Source organism: Artemia franciscana, chromosome 17 (assembly GCF_032884065.1).
Source record: "Artemia franciscana chromosome 17, ASM3288406v1, whole genome shotgun sequence".
Lineage (NCBI taxonomy): Eukaryota > Metazoa > Arthropoda > Branchiopoda > Anostraca > Artemiidae > Artemia > Artemia franciscana.
Window position 1 is genome coordinate 9,070,955 of NC_088879.1, and position 15,593 is coordinate 9,086,547.

At 34.7% G+C, this 15,593-nt stretch overlaps 1 protein-coding gene across 2 annotated transcripts in view; it reads right to left on the reverse strand.

Moving 5' to 3' along the window:
- Window positions 1–6,779, reverse strand: part of LOC136037794 (patched domain-containing protein 3-like) — a 130,317-nt gene extending 123,538 nt beyond the window's left edge. For both annotated transcript variants that reach the window (XM_065720627.1, XM_065720628.1), the window contains exon 1: window positions 6,446–6,779. In XM_065720627.1, coding sequence (XP_065576699.1) covers window positions 6,446–6,615 — 170 coding nt within the window. In that variant the 5' untranslated portion in view covers window positions 6,616–6,779. The remainder of the gene's footprint in view (window positions 1–6,445) is intronic.
- Between the last annotated feature and the right edge of the window lie 8,814 nt (window positions 6,780–15,593).

Here is a 15,593-nt window from a genome sequence, read left to right on the forward strand (position 1 = left end):
TTAAATCTTTCCTTCCGAAATCCTCCCACCCTAACCGAGAAAAACCTGCTCTATTTGGCCTTAGACAGTTGGCCGATAAGGACAATCTTTGGCAATCTGTCATCCTTCATCTACATTCTTCAAGCGCACCAAAAATTTGCCGCACATGACGTAAGTATGCCACGCATGGGGGAAACTGATAGTAGGCTACTCCGGAGTATACACCAGACGGCGTCGAATAGACAGAAAGGGTCTCCTTATTTTGCATATAAGTATGAATGATATCAGTCATTTTTAACCTGTCATCCTAAATTAACCTCATTTTAAATTAAGAGGTTCCAAAACTAAAAAATGAAGACGCATGGCAGATTACGCATACAAGAATTTATTTCTGGGGGGGAGGGGTTAAATATGTTTTAAAAATGTAATTAAAAAAATGTGAAAAATGTCAGTAGCACTTCTTAGTCTTGGAATTTCTGGGGAAATCCAGGACTTATGCACATATCTCAACCTATGTATGATCTCAAATTATGTTGTCTCTTTCGCTACAAACAGAAAAGCTCTTCAAATGATTTTCAGCAATTTTTAGAGCTGGGAGGGGGCAGACAACTCTCGTCAAACCGTAAGTTAGAGTAGATGAAGGATCCTTCAAAGCTGTAAATATTAAACTTTGTGGGCTTGGATATTAAAGTTTCCGAAAATTATCTCAAAATCAGCCAAAAATTGACCCGCTAAAAGCTAAGTGTGAGGGTAGGGCTAATCTTCTTCCCAAGAAGACATCCATTTTAAGACTATAGCGTGTAAGCGTTAAACCCAGTGGGCCGGGTCATCATTTGATTTTTGAAAAGTTCTAGAAAAAAATTGCTAAAAATTCACCACGCAATTTGCAGGAATTAACAGTAAAACTTCCTTCTCGAAGCATAGGAGAAAAAGCCAATATTGAAATTCATGATTAAATTTGCAAAATCCGAAAGGCTTAAATTCTCTTTAAGACCACTTTAATGTAAGATGCACATTGTATACGTGATAACAAGCTATTAAAAAAAAGAAAAAGAAAAAAAACCGAAAGGACTATTAATTGTTTACTTATGAGACATAATTTTAAAACAATGACGGCATCTGTAATACTTCATTAGTGCAGTTTTTTAGTAGAAACGCAGGAAAATTCGGACATTCAAATCCTCTCGAAACCAAAGCCTTTTCTAACAGACGACCTTGTGGTATCAAAGTCCGGTTTTACATACACTTGTTCTATAGTAATTCCACATATCCAGTTCCTGTTTTACGCACCTTTTCTTCTGTCAGAAAGATGATGCAACATCAGTACGACTGCCCTCTGCCAAAACATAGCAACTACACAAAAAAACAAGCTGAAGTTAAGGATCTCAAACCCCTGAAACGCTCAACGCCGAGGTAAGGATGCTGGGACTGTTTTGAAAAACTGTTCATTTTAGTTTTATTGATTTTATCCTCTAGTAAGTAGTTTTTTCTTATTTGTATTGCTGAGGACGGCCCCTGGACATAGGGCCGAAATATTCATTCTAATGTGTTTCCCACTGTCTTGAGAAATTCCCTATTGTTCTTCTTGTTTTTTGTTGTTTGAGATGGAAAGGCAGTGTGGTCTTCGTCGCTATTTATGAAGTTAAGGATGGATCTCTCCCGATCCCGACACAGCCAAAAGGGTAATTAAAATTTTTCTATATACTTTGCTCTCTGCGGTAGGGCCTAAAATCGGTAGAGGTAAATTCAGATTTTCCTGGTTTTCAAGAGCCATGACCCAGTGGTGACATGCTAGAATTACAGAACCTAGTATATGCGTCCAACAGAAAAAAAAGTAAGGAGATCTTGAGATTCAGAAAGGATGTAAGCACAAGAGCTGCAAAAGGCCAGTGGTGCCAGTTCATGAAAATGTAGTGGAAGCAAAATATGCTTTTTAAAATCTAAAAGAGGGGGAGGGATTAATTTTGTTATTCTCAATAGAAAACAGAAAACGAAAAAGCAAAAAGATCTTGAGATTCAAAAAAAAAAAATGTAGGAACAGGACAGAGGCACCAATTCACAAAAATTTAGTGGGAGAAAAATGTGCTTTTTAAAATCCAAAGGCAAAGGAGGGTAATTTTGTTGTTTTTTCGATTTTCAATGAGAATAGCAAAACAATTTTTTCCAAAACTGGAGGGGGGTTATATAGGCAGACGATAACCCCCAATTGGTTTTTCTTGGATGAAAAATTTGAAAACACTAAGCAAATTACCACAGCCAACTTATGCATTGGCCAAGTGAATGTTGAAAAGTAAGGAATTTGGAGTAAAATGAGTAATGCGGGTTGACAATATGTTAAATAGCCAAGTTCATTTTTTGATAATACTAAAAGGGGAATTACGGGGAACTGCTTCTAGCCCCTTTTTCAGAATTTTTGGGTCGTAACTTAAAATTTTTTCCAGGGGGATAGAGGGTCTTCACATAGTACATTTCTTAGCGACCACTTCCATGGTCTCCTTGATGGCTGGCATAGTAATAAAACTTTTTAATTTACCCTCAGGATATTTAAGCATTAAGAGGGAAGCTATCTCCCCCCACCCCTCAGCACCACATTTCATGCTAAGTTCAAACGTATTACCGAATGAAGGGATGTTAGGGCGTAAAATTCTCCCTTTCAGTGTGATCTGATGGACCCCTCGTAAAACAATTGGAAAACTTGGGAGTAAACAGTATATAGACTTGAAGTTTTAAGTGACAATTCAAAAGGAAGTAAGCTGGTCACAATACTTTTTTTGACAAGGCATGCTCAGTGTCAAAAAATCAGTGTTTCATGAGACTTTTCTTTTTCTGAACGCTTTCTATTTAGAAGTCTGATTGCTAATATAAAAAAAAAGGATTCAGTTCAGGAAAATTTTAATCCAGCATCCAGCAAGATTTGTACGATGTTCGATTCACCAAGATCAATATTAGATTAATCTTTCGACAATAGGCATCGATGTAAATAACTTCGAAGACCACACTGCCTTTCCATGACGAAAGTAAAACAGTTCAAAATAGGGATGATACCTTTTTATTGACAGTGAATATAGAATTATTTAACTGGATATTTCGAACACATATACAGTGTCATTGAATTTTACTGCTGATGATGAACACTGTATATGTGTTCGAAATATCCAGTTAAAAAAATTTATATCTATTCCCTGTCAATAAAAAGGTATCATCCCTATTTTGAACTGTTTTACTTTAGGCATCGATGCAAGTGAAATTAATAATTCAATTAAGAGCTGGTATTAATATGAACCAAAAAACATGCCTTTTTAACGTGAATTTTGTTTTTTGTAATTTTCAAGTTGACTTTTTGCAAGTTTCAGACAGAATGATATTTCAAATAATTTCTATGATTGTTTGAAGGAACGAAAATTTTTCAGTTAAGTTTTGTTCTTTGGGGACGCCCACAAATCCTCCTGTTTTTACCCTTAGACATATAAAAATAAAATTACTCTCTGTCCTGAGGTTCTCAGACCTGTTGGATTTCATGGCGTAATTCTCATGAAGATCACAGCCCTTTCTGGGGGATGCTTCTTCTTTTTTTCAGGATCATACACATTTTCTTATGCTGGTAACTAATGATAGTTAAATTTAAATTTTATACATTCGACATTATTATTTGCAATCAGTATACAAATTAGATTTTACTAATGAATGTATTCTGTAGATATTTCTGTTTTTTAGAGGTTTCGATTAGTCAAACAGTTCGTGGTAAAAAACTGTAAGTAAGGAGCGGCCCGGCTCAATAGTAACCGAAACTCTAACAATGGAATTGGTTGGTTGGGGTGGTAAGGAGGAGTGGGTGGTAGTGAGGGAGTAGGGTTGTTGAGACTTTTTTTGGAGCGGATATTGTGAAGAAGATTGATCTTCTATTTTTATTTTTTTGGTATTTTTTGTTAGTTATTTATTATCTTATTTTTCGGTGAGTTTAGAAAATGGTTAATTTTTACTACTGCACGCCAACAAAAACGTATGTTTGTCCATCAGTGCAGTAGATGTATAAAGTAAAGAGCTATAATTGTGTTTATTAACAAAGTATTCGTATCGTATCAATAGATACATCAAAAGAATTGGATTTTTATGCTGATTTCAAATATATAAGTTCCATCAAGTTTAGTTTTACCCATCAAAAGTTACGAGCCTGAAATAATTGCTCTATTTTTGAAAAAAGGAGGAAACGCCCCCTAAAATTGATATAATCATAATGAAAATCACACCGTCAGACTCAGCGTATCAGAAAAACCCTGATGTAGAGGTTTCAAGCTTCTACATGCAAAAATGTGGAATTTTGTATATTTTGCCCGAAGAAAGATCACGGATGGGTGTTTATTCGTTTTTTTTTTAGTTTTTCCCACGGGGTGATCGTATCGATCTAGTGGTCCTAGAATATTGCAAAAGGGCTCATTCGAACGGAAATTAAAAGTTCTAGTGCTCTTTTTAAGTGGCCAAAAAATTGGACGGTAAATAGGCCCCCTCCCACGCTCATTTTTCCCAGAGTTGCCCGATCAAAATTTTGAGATATCTGTTTTATTCAGCATAGTCGAAAATCTAATAACTATGTCTTTGAGGATGACCCAATCCCCCACAATCCCCGGGGGAAAGGCTGCAACTTATGAACTTTACCCATTGTTTACACATAGCATTGGTTAATGCGAAGTATACAGACGCTTTCAGGAGGGATTTTTTTGGGTCGGGGGATTACGTGGTAGGATCTTTCTATGGAGGATGTTTTCAAGGGGGAAGGGACATTTCTATGAAGGGGGTGCCAGATTTCCCAGCATTATTTAAAACAAGATCAGAATTAAAATTTTTAAAAACAATTTTTTTCAACTGAAAGTAAAGAGCAACATTAAAACTTAAAAACAAACAGAAATTAATTACATATATGAGGGGGTTCGCCTCCCAGTCACTACCTCACTCTTTGCGCTAAAGTTTTTTTTATACTTTCAAAAGAGCAGTCTATTCAAATTAAACAGCCTTTGTGATTCAGGGGTCATTCTTAAAGAATTAGAACAAAATTCGAACTTTAGCGTAAAGAGTGAGGTATTGACTAGGGGGCAAACCCTCTCATATACGTCTTAATTTCTGTTCGTTTTAATTTTAATGCTGCTCCTCACTTTCGGTTGATTTTTTTTTTTTATTTAATAACAACAAGGGTTGTCATTTACTCACCGTTTGTTAGCATTGATAGTCTGAAAAACTACAGTTTATTCAGAAACGTTTCACGAGTTTCAATTAATCCATGATATCTAAGAACGCAATTAATTTGAACGACGTCAATATTTTAGTAAGAATTAAAAAGGGGGAGAGAAAATTGGAGGAGGAAAAATAGAGTAGAGTAAGAGTTTTGGTAATATTGACCTACAATTAATTGAAAGGTAAAGTCCAAGTGGAGAACAAGAAAAACAGTTACCCCCCCTGGAGGATCAACGATTCAAAATTAAATTCCAGCTATCAATAAAGCTTATATAAATATAAAATATAGTTTATGAAAATTTTTAAATTAAACTTGTAAATTTAATTTAAATATTACTACACAATTTTCATATAAATAAATAAGTTAAAATAAATAAAATACCTTTATAAAATATTGGTAGCCTAACATCTCTAACCCTCCTCCGTCATCTGTTTTAAAGAAGGGGAATTTTCATTTATTTATTTTCATCTATTTTCAACTATTTTATTGCAATTTTGAATGACAAACGTTTAAAAATAAAAAACGAGGATTTAGGAAAATCTTTTTGCTACAATAAATTTTTTGGATGTGTCTCTAAGCTGCTGGAAATCACCATGGCGACACCTATGGTAAGCAGTGGAGCTCTTAATTGCAGAAATAAATAATCAAATTTGCAAAGTGCATTAAATGACACAGCCCTTTTGTTTCAGACACAGCTCTTTTGTCTCAGAAAGTGTTCATAAAGAATTACCCAAGCCCTAACTAATGATGATAATTCCCTAAACAAAATTAATCAAATCAAATTAATCAAGTCAAATCAATCAAAATTAGGGTAGTTGTGTATTATTCAGAACACACTCGATAAGTGATAAGTTCTTTCGTGAAATAACTACGATGCAGGTACATTTTAATTAAATAATTTATACATAGAGGTGTTAGGTTAGGTTAAGTTTTTGATATAATGCACCCACCCCGCTAATGTGCAAATATATAGCCCAAACTTTTGATAAAGCTGATGAAGTAAAACAAAATGTGATTAATACTTTATTAAGAAAGTTGTAAAATTAAAACTTAGAATTCTAACCTAACCTAACCTTTTGTCTTCGAGTTTTGTCTTTGTGGCAATGAAACCAGATTTTCTCATAAAATGTACCTGTATCGTAGTTTGTTTCACGAAAAAACCTAACTTCACTTATTGAGTGTGTTCTGAATAATACACAAGTACCTTAGTCCCTATCAAGTCAAATATTAGAATCATACCTGAAAAATACGTCTTCTAAGCAATTGGTGACAAAATGCGTGACCTTTCGGAAGCAATTGGAGTTAACCCTTTTTTTCTTCCTGCTGTTCATCACAAATTCCTTATAGTCAACTGCAGTCCATCTATGATTCAGTGTTTCCACGTGATTCACTTTACCCTCTATATCCATTTTATATCCAAAAAATTATCCGAAATATATGGCTAATTAATTGTGCACTCTGGTTCACATAGTACGCATGTACGGATCTTGGTACAGGTTCTTAGGCACTTGATTTGTACCGAGTGAGCGCTCTGAAACCCACTGTAACTAAAATGGTACTAAAATGTAATTTGGCTTCAAACTGTTTTTTCGCCAAGGCAATCTTTGCTGATGGTAATGACATTGATTTAGACGCTGATGGACTTTCCAGATTTACATAACTATAGCACTTCGCTGTTCCCAAAACTGTTGTGCAACAAGGAGCATCAATTGGAGGAGGGGGTTGTTGCCCCCCCCCTATATTTTGAAAAATTACTTTTTTATATCTTCATTAAAGCAACGAAAGAAAAAATTTGATTCTCTCATTAGATTTTGAAGAGAAAACTACTTTTGGATCTACGCTGAAAAAAATCAAACAAAGCAAAATCCTTGCGCCCACCCGTATGTTTTCGTAAATTAGTACCACTGCTGGAAATTGAGGGGGGGTGTGAGGATGAAAGATATTAGAAAAAAGTACATTTCTATTGTTTAGAGTTGTTTTACTATTGTATAAATATTTTAGATATATTGCCCTTTTTTGAACCAAAATCCTTCAAGTAATTTCAGTAATTGTGATTGGAGAGCCAGATTGATCTCGTGGTAAATTTTATGACTCACAAAATTTATCAAAGTATTTAAATAATAATTTCACGGTTTTGCGTAATGATTGGAGTATTATAGAAGACTTAGGTTTCCCTAAATAGTTAGTTGAATTGGGTCATACACATTTCAAAATTAAAACTGATACCAAAGAGATGTGTTTATGATATAATCTTACTTAAGAATTAATATTCTGGAAAGATTTAATTTTTCCTTTATTATTTTTATGAATATATTAATGAAATTAATAAAAGAAAATGCTGAGTTTAATAGCTTAAGTCTCTTAAACCCTCCGCCTGACTAAGCCAATTTGATTTCAGCTTAAGAATCATATCCTTTTAGCAGAAATACTTTTTCGGCTTAAAAAGCTTTAAATTTGGTTTGAATAAGCCTTCCCCGGATTTCCTAGGAATATTGGTTCGATACGAAGAAAAAACAAACAAACACGTATCCGCAATTTTCCTTCTAAGAAAAATGTGCGAAGTTCCACATTTTTGTAGATAGAGGCCAGGGATGGAGCCAAGGGGGAAGAGTAATGAATGACTCCCAATCCCTAACGTTTCAAGGTGTCGGTGCACAGCTCTGACACCATGGGATGTCGTCAATCAATTACTTTTTTAGGGTGTTTTCCCCCCTTTTCAAAAATCCAACAGGTTTTCTTAGGCTCGTGGATTTGATGGTTAGCTTTAACTTAATGGGTGTCATATAATTGAAATCATTAAAAATAGTGATTCCACCATAAATGGTAATTTAGAATCGAATTCCTCTTTTTCGCAATTTCGGTTACTATTAAGATGAGTAGCTTCTTACTTGCAGTTCCTCACCATGAATGGTTTGATTAATGCAGAAAAGTTGCTTATTGTTAGAACAAGCAAATTTTCCAAACGGCAAAAAAAAGTTAACACAAATACAGACCAAAATAGCCAAAAATTTACAAGGACTTGGCACACATACGTTAGACTCAAGAAAGAAGGGGTCAAAAAACACGGTAGAGGGGTCTTTCTGTTTCGCTGTTTTCAAGAGTCCTTTGTATGCAACTTTGGAGAGAATCAATGCATGATTTCAATGAGGGGTTATTATTATATGGTAGCTGAGGTGTCTTTAGGCTGATTTTGTTTTACTTTGAGTGGTTTAAACTTTGAGAGGGAGGAGGACTCACTGAGCAATGCTACTATGACATAGAAACCAATCTGATAACGATAGACCTAGGGGGTCAACAGTTGTAATAACGATGAAAACAGGGGAAAATAATAACAATCTTACTATCTTTTTAAAGAGTTTATTACAATACCATCTCTGTTTCCTCCCTCTACCTCCCATTGGTAAGGTTAGGCACGTACACAAAGGAGAGCCATCAATGTTTATGATCCCCCACATAAGTGCTGCTATGAGGTTGGAAGGGGGCGATAACCCCATTGGCAAAAAGATTATTAAAACTCTCACTTTATTTGCCCTACTTGTCCTTGATGTGTTAAAACCAAGTCACTGACATGGGTATGAGCGCATTTAAAGGGAATTGATTTATCACTGCCACTTCAATCATTGAGCAACACCCCCTTGGAAAAATTTCCCTTTGGAATCATTGCCCCCCCCACTCCCAAAGAAAAAGGAAGAAGAAAAAGGGAAGAAAGAAAAGAACACTAAAAAGCGAGGTTAACTTCCAGTCTAAAAAACACACATAAAATAATAAACACACATATAAAAGAATAAAAAACACAAAGCAAAGCAGATATTTTGGGAATAACTTCAAACTCGCTGCCTCAAGTACCAAAACATATGAAGGAAAACTAATTTATGGAAGTGCTCAAGAAACACAACACACATGAAAAAAAAGAAGGAACCACTTTATAAAACGAAAATAAGGTTAAGTTCGTTTTTATCTCGTAAGATGACTCCTTTTTTTCATCCTTTCTTAAAGCAGTTTTTACTTCTTCAATTCTTTGAAAGGTTGGTTTTTCTTTATATGTTTTTGAGCACTGAAGACGGCTTGTTGGAGGCTATAGTCAAAATGTTTGCCTTTTTCTTCTATTATTAATTCACTGGATGAAAATTATCCTCGTTGTTACTATTTCATTTTGGTCGTATTTTTTTTCTTACTCGTTTTACATTTACCATGTGTAGCCAGTGTGGTCTTAGAAGCTATCAACCTCCCATAGTCACACAGTTGTTCTGGGAACAAAGGACTACAACAGCTTTTGCAAGGGTGGATCTAGGGGAGCCTGTGTTCCCCAAGAAAGTAAAAAATGCATTAATTACCAGGCTGGGAGGAATTGGAACCCTCCCCCTAATATAAATTCTGCATCCCCTTATGGGGAAGCAGGAGTGTCAGGATAAAAGCTCCCCCAAAATTTCCTTTATTCCAGATTATCTTACCTTTTTCTTATGCTTGTCAAATTTTCAAGCCTAGAGCTAACACAAATTGCATTGAGCGCAGAAATGTATGACACAAGGTCTTGCATCAATTAATTCTCATTTAACATGTAATTAGGTTGGTATTAGCCGTCCTGGCTGAGTGGTTTGGCGCGCTGACGTGGGAATTCTTTGTCCAAAGGGCACGGGTTCAATCCCAGTTATTTAGTTTGGGACGGGGGTCAGTGGCGTGACTCGTAAGCTCAGCCAGAGTCGCCCCAGCTCTAAATTGGTACCTGGAGAAATCTGGGGAAGGTAAGCAGGAAGGGTGTGTGAAAGCACATGATGGTTGGCCCCCAGCCCCCCATTGCACTTCCTGGCTGAAGGGCTATGAAACGGAGATCAGCACCGCCGGTTTGGACCTTAAGGGTCTAGTGCCGTCTTACTTACTTTACTTTACTTGCTTTTACAGCTAGGTATTGTGGAATTCATTTCCTGAGACCCGCATAAGCAAATTTTTGGAACATATATGCAACAGTATGCACACATAGTAAATCTAGATTTTTGGGGGTGATATCTCCTATATACATCCTCTATACAAAAAAAGCTTTTCAGGTAAGTAAAGAGTGAAGTTGAAACTTCAAACAAAACAAACAAAAATATTGCTTCGCTGATTATGAAAAATAGCGTATATCTACAAAACTAGCTCAAATAAATTGACTCGTGAAATTTTATAATATCTGTAAAATTCTAGGTTTTACTGAAAACAAAATCTGACTACCCAAAAAACATGTTGTTTTCTTAGGAGCAGAAAATTCTTTGACTAGCCTGTACAAAACGAATACTAAAATTTAAGTCTCTTAATAGCGTTTCAACGACCATGATATAGATAATATATAGTATACAATTACAATTTTCTGAAAAATTCAAGTAAACCTAGTTTTCAGTGAAGCGCTAGTTTTCAGAATACTACAGACATGGTAAAATATTGCGATTCAGTTTACTTGAGCTAATTTTATAGGTGTATATTATGTAATCGGCGAAGCAGTATTTTTTTTTTTAATTTTCAACTTCACCTTTTACTTCGGTAAGACCAACTTAGTCTTTTTTTAATCAATTTTATCCACTGTTTTTTTAATCCGCACAATTTACACTACAAAAAATGTTTTTGTTTAGCTCGGCCGATGAAACCGAAGAAGTTAACATAATTTTTTATATAGAAGGTATTAAATGTATGTTTAACATCTGCAAATAGTTTGCGAGACCACTCTGGTTAAGCATGACAAAATAAGAAAAAACTACAAAAAGAAGAAAAAACGAGAATTTTCACAGCCAGTGAAAATGTAGTACCAATAAATCGGTCAAGACCTCCACTCGGCCGTCTTCAGTGCAAAACAAACAAAATAAATCCCTATAAAAACAAGCACTAAAATAAATATAAACTAAACCACAACAATCTCGATCAAAATAATTTCATATATTCAGACAGGCAGTCAAACTTAAAAAAAATAAATCCCAAAAAATAGCCCTTATTAGAGGTGCGGGAGAAATAAGGTACTTGTATGATATACTCCCTTTCTAATATTCTCCTAATATGTTCCTGCCACGCTCAATCCTAATAAAATATTCAAAATAAGATACAAATATAATACTTTATGAACAAATTTGGAGAATATATTTGCACATTAGGGGGGGGGTAAAGAATAGCGGGTCTACATGCCTAATATGAAAGGCACATTTATTCTGCATATTATATAGTAAGATTTTTTTCTAACTTCACACTGTCCAAATACTTTACCCCCACCCATACCCCCTTAATGTGCAAATATATATATCACAAATTATACATTTTCAGTCTATTCTGTAACTGCTCTTTGTCTTGTCTCACGGTAAGCTGAAAGAAACTAACGAAAAAAAAAACGATTCTATAATGCGTCAATGAATGAACAACTTGAGCGGTAGGGGGTTTATTATACAAGTACGGAAATTTATTTGAGCCCCATTTATAAATGAAAACTCTTCTACGTTATAATATTTTGTAACCTAGCCAAATTTTAGATGATATCAGGCATGGTAAACAATTGATTGATTGAATGAACTCAGATTTTATTTCTTGAATTGTCATTCATTGTTTAATTTTTTATTCAGTTACCCTTCCACCATTGCTTGGAGAAGGTCTTACTTTTGAATTAGTAGGGATTTTTGCGCTTTCATTTTTTTGTGTTTTTTTCTTTTATTAAGTTTTTTATTATTCCTACCTCCTCTCCTCTCGGTGGCACCAATAATTCAAAACAAAAAACTATTTAAATATTTACAAAAAACAAAATACCACCTAAGCTTTAATTCACTTAAAACTAGCAGCCGAATTCGCATTACTGTTCTACTACCTCTAAACCACGTTAAAAAAAAAGTTTTTTTGAAGAGAGGATGTCCTCCAATTACAGGAAGACCCCGCTTACGGTGGCCACTTTTCAACATAAAATAACAAATTTTCTTTAATTCCTATTCTATAAAAAAGCCACTAAAAAAAAAAAAAAAAAAAAAAAAAAAAAAAAAAAAAAAAAAAAAAAAAAAATTCCACCCACCAGCCAAACAAAAATACACTATCGTTTCAGCTTATTTTCACATTACATAAAATAAAAACACTATTATATACTGATCAAATAAGCTGAATTGACGGCACTGCCCCATTTTTATTTTCATTCCTTTCTTTAAGTTCCTTTTTTCTTTGTGGTTCCTTTTTTTCAAGGTCATTTTTTATTTTTGCATTTAGGACGGTCGAGCGAAGGTCTCTGTCACAATTTTTGCATTTCATTTTCACTGGCTGTAAATATCCTTGGTTTTTCTTCTTTTTTAGTTTTTCCTTATCTTGTTTTGCATCTGAGATCCTTTAAATTATCGCAAAAGCAGAAATTACGTGCAAAATGTCCCCTTTGGAACCCCTCAAATTTGTCAGAGGGTATGTCGTTATCGCTATCTGTAAAAATTTGCACATAAGGAATTATTATATAATTCCTATAATAATAATATAGAATAATATTATTATTATTTCTATAACAATAGAAATGGTTATAAACAAATGATCTTTAATTTAAGAGGTGGTTACTTTAAAAGCGTGTTTTTTTCCACTTAGAATATAAAAAAAAAACAAGTTTTTTTAACGGAAAGTAAGGAGCGACATTAAAACTTAAAACGAACAGAAATTACTTTGTATATGAAAGGGGCTGCTCCCTCCTCAGCGCCCCGCTCTTTACGCTAAAGTTTGACACTCTCTCTCAACTCTACTTTTAAAACAATAAAAAACTTTACCTTAAAGAGCGGGGCGTTCATTCCTTTCCATTCCTTTCTTTTTGTAGATAGGAGGTTGAAACTTCTAAAATAGGGTTCTCTGATACGCTGAATCTGAGGGTGTGATTTTCGTTAAGATTCCATGACTTTTAGGGGTTGTTTCCCCTAAATTCTAAAATAAGGCAAATTTTCTCAGGCTCGTAACTTTTGATGGGTAAGATTAGCCTTGATGAAATTTATATATTTAAAATCAGCATTAAAATGCAATTCTTTTGATGTAGCTATTGGTATCAAAATTCCATTTTTTAGAGTTTTGGTTACTATCGAGTCGGGTCGCTCCTTACTACAGTTCGTTACCATGAACTGTTTGACTAAAAGGGTGTGAGACCGTGTACACAAGGAGGGGGGGGGGTATAAGCCACCGGTTAAATTTGTTTGACCAATGAAATTACAATAGTATCTGTGTTATGCTTTCCAGTCTTTTCAATTGATAAAAAGTAATAAATAAAAGTAAACAACAGTAAGTAAAAAGTAATTAATAAAAAGTAATTCAAGTAATAAAAAGAACTATACGGCAGCATGGCACTTTACATTAAAAAGGAATTTGGAGAGGTTGTGGCGTCTGATTAAGCCATTCAACATCTCTCTGCGATCTTGCGGTAGCCAGCTAACAACAGTAGGCAAAAATTGCACATACAAATTATATAATGCAAATAATCACAACAAAATATTGCTTTTCACCACCGATTAATTACTACGATCGATTTGCAAATTAAATTAAAAAAAAAGTTTCTCAACTGAAAGTAAGGAGCAACATGAAAACTTAAAATGAACAGAGATTCTTACGCATATGAGGGGGGTTGCTCCGTCCTCAAAACCTCACTTCATGCTAAAATGTTTCGGCACTTTTAAAAAAGTCACTTAATGTTCTAATTAAACCATCCTTATCTTTCAAGAGTCGTTTTTAAAAAATTGGGACAAAATTTAAACTTTCGCGGAAAGAGCGAGGTGTTGAGGGGGTGTTTCTTTTTATTTAATTTCTGATCGTTTTTTAAGTAGAGCCAGAAAATCTGGCTCCATCTCCACGGAAAGATCCCCCTCACCACGGAAATATCCTCTGGAAATTTCAATCCTAGTGAAAATTTACCCCGGACTATTACATCTCCACTCGTAAAATTAAGTCGATACAGAGAAAGCCAGACATATAAAGACATTTAGTTTAGGAATTCTGGCAAATTCTGCCAATATAAAATTTCCCCTGAGAAGTCTACCTCCTGGACACTTCTTTCTCCATGGAAAATTCTCCCCGTGCAAAATCCCTACCCATAAAAATGTATACATAATTCCCAATAACAAATACTATACGTAAATAATGGGCAAATTTTATAACTTAAAGACCTTTCCCCAGGGGCTGTGAGGGGTCACGTTATCTCCAAAGACATAGTTATGAGACCTTTCAACTGTGCTGAACAAAATAGTTATCTCAAAATTCGGTCGGGCGATTTTGGAAGAAAAGTGGCGTGGGAGGAGGCTTAGCTGCACTCCAATTCTTTTTTGTTCACTAAAAGGGCTCTAGAACTTTTAATTTCCGTTAGATTGAGACCTCTTTCACGCTCTTCATCTTTGATGTACAAGAACTTTATGAAACTTATAGAATTAAAACCAACATACTAAGCCGATTCTTTTGATATATCTAATGGTGTCAAAATTCCATTTTTTAGAGTTTTAGTTACTATTGAGCCGGGTCGCTCCTTACTTACAGTTCGTTACCACGAAATGTTTGACATCTTTGATTGCATACCCCATCTCAATCTACCAAAAACATTCGTAGTCATGGGTTTTTAATCTCCGCCGAGCCATGACGTAGACTTTCAACATCCAGGGGTCTCCTAATTTCAAGTTGAGTCAAGTTGAATCAAGTTTCAACTACTTTCTCATTTTTCAAGATGAGGGACCAAAATTCTCCATTTAGATTCAAAATCAAAAACCATTTGGCTCTTTTAGAATTTGTATTCCCTGGTATTTAGATTCTTTTTGGTCAAATATTTAGGTTTTGTGAAACATAGTGACAGAAAACACCAATTTGCTGTGGCATGTCAAGATATAGTGCTCAAAACCTTCTGTTTAAGGTTTTAGACAATTAAAGCTTGATTTGCTATAGAGATCTGGAGATCTATTATCTCCAGATATTATCTATTATCTCCAATTATGATCTATTATCTCCAATATATTATCTATTATCCATATATTATCTATGGAGATCTATTATCTCCAATGTATTATCGATATATTGGCTATAGAGATCTATTATCTGGCAATTTGACTATTGGCTATTTGAATAGTTGCTGGAGGTTTTTAATAGATATATTGTTCCATCAATTGGTGAACGATAAGAATATAATCGATAGATCAAAAGTTTTTGTTGATGTCTGCTGGTAGCAGGAGTGCTGATTTCTTAGATTCTATGGAGGATGGTCTTCGTCTTGGTGGCTTGTCAGGTTCATGGGCTGATGGTTTCATACTCTTTCTTGCTGGAGCTCATCGTTCCATCAATTGGCAAACGATAAAGATATAATTGATAGTCGATCAAAAGTTGTTGTTAATGTCCGCTGATAGCAGGAGCGCTGATTTCTTGGATTATATGGAGGAGGATCTTCGTCTTGGTGACTTGT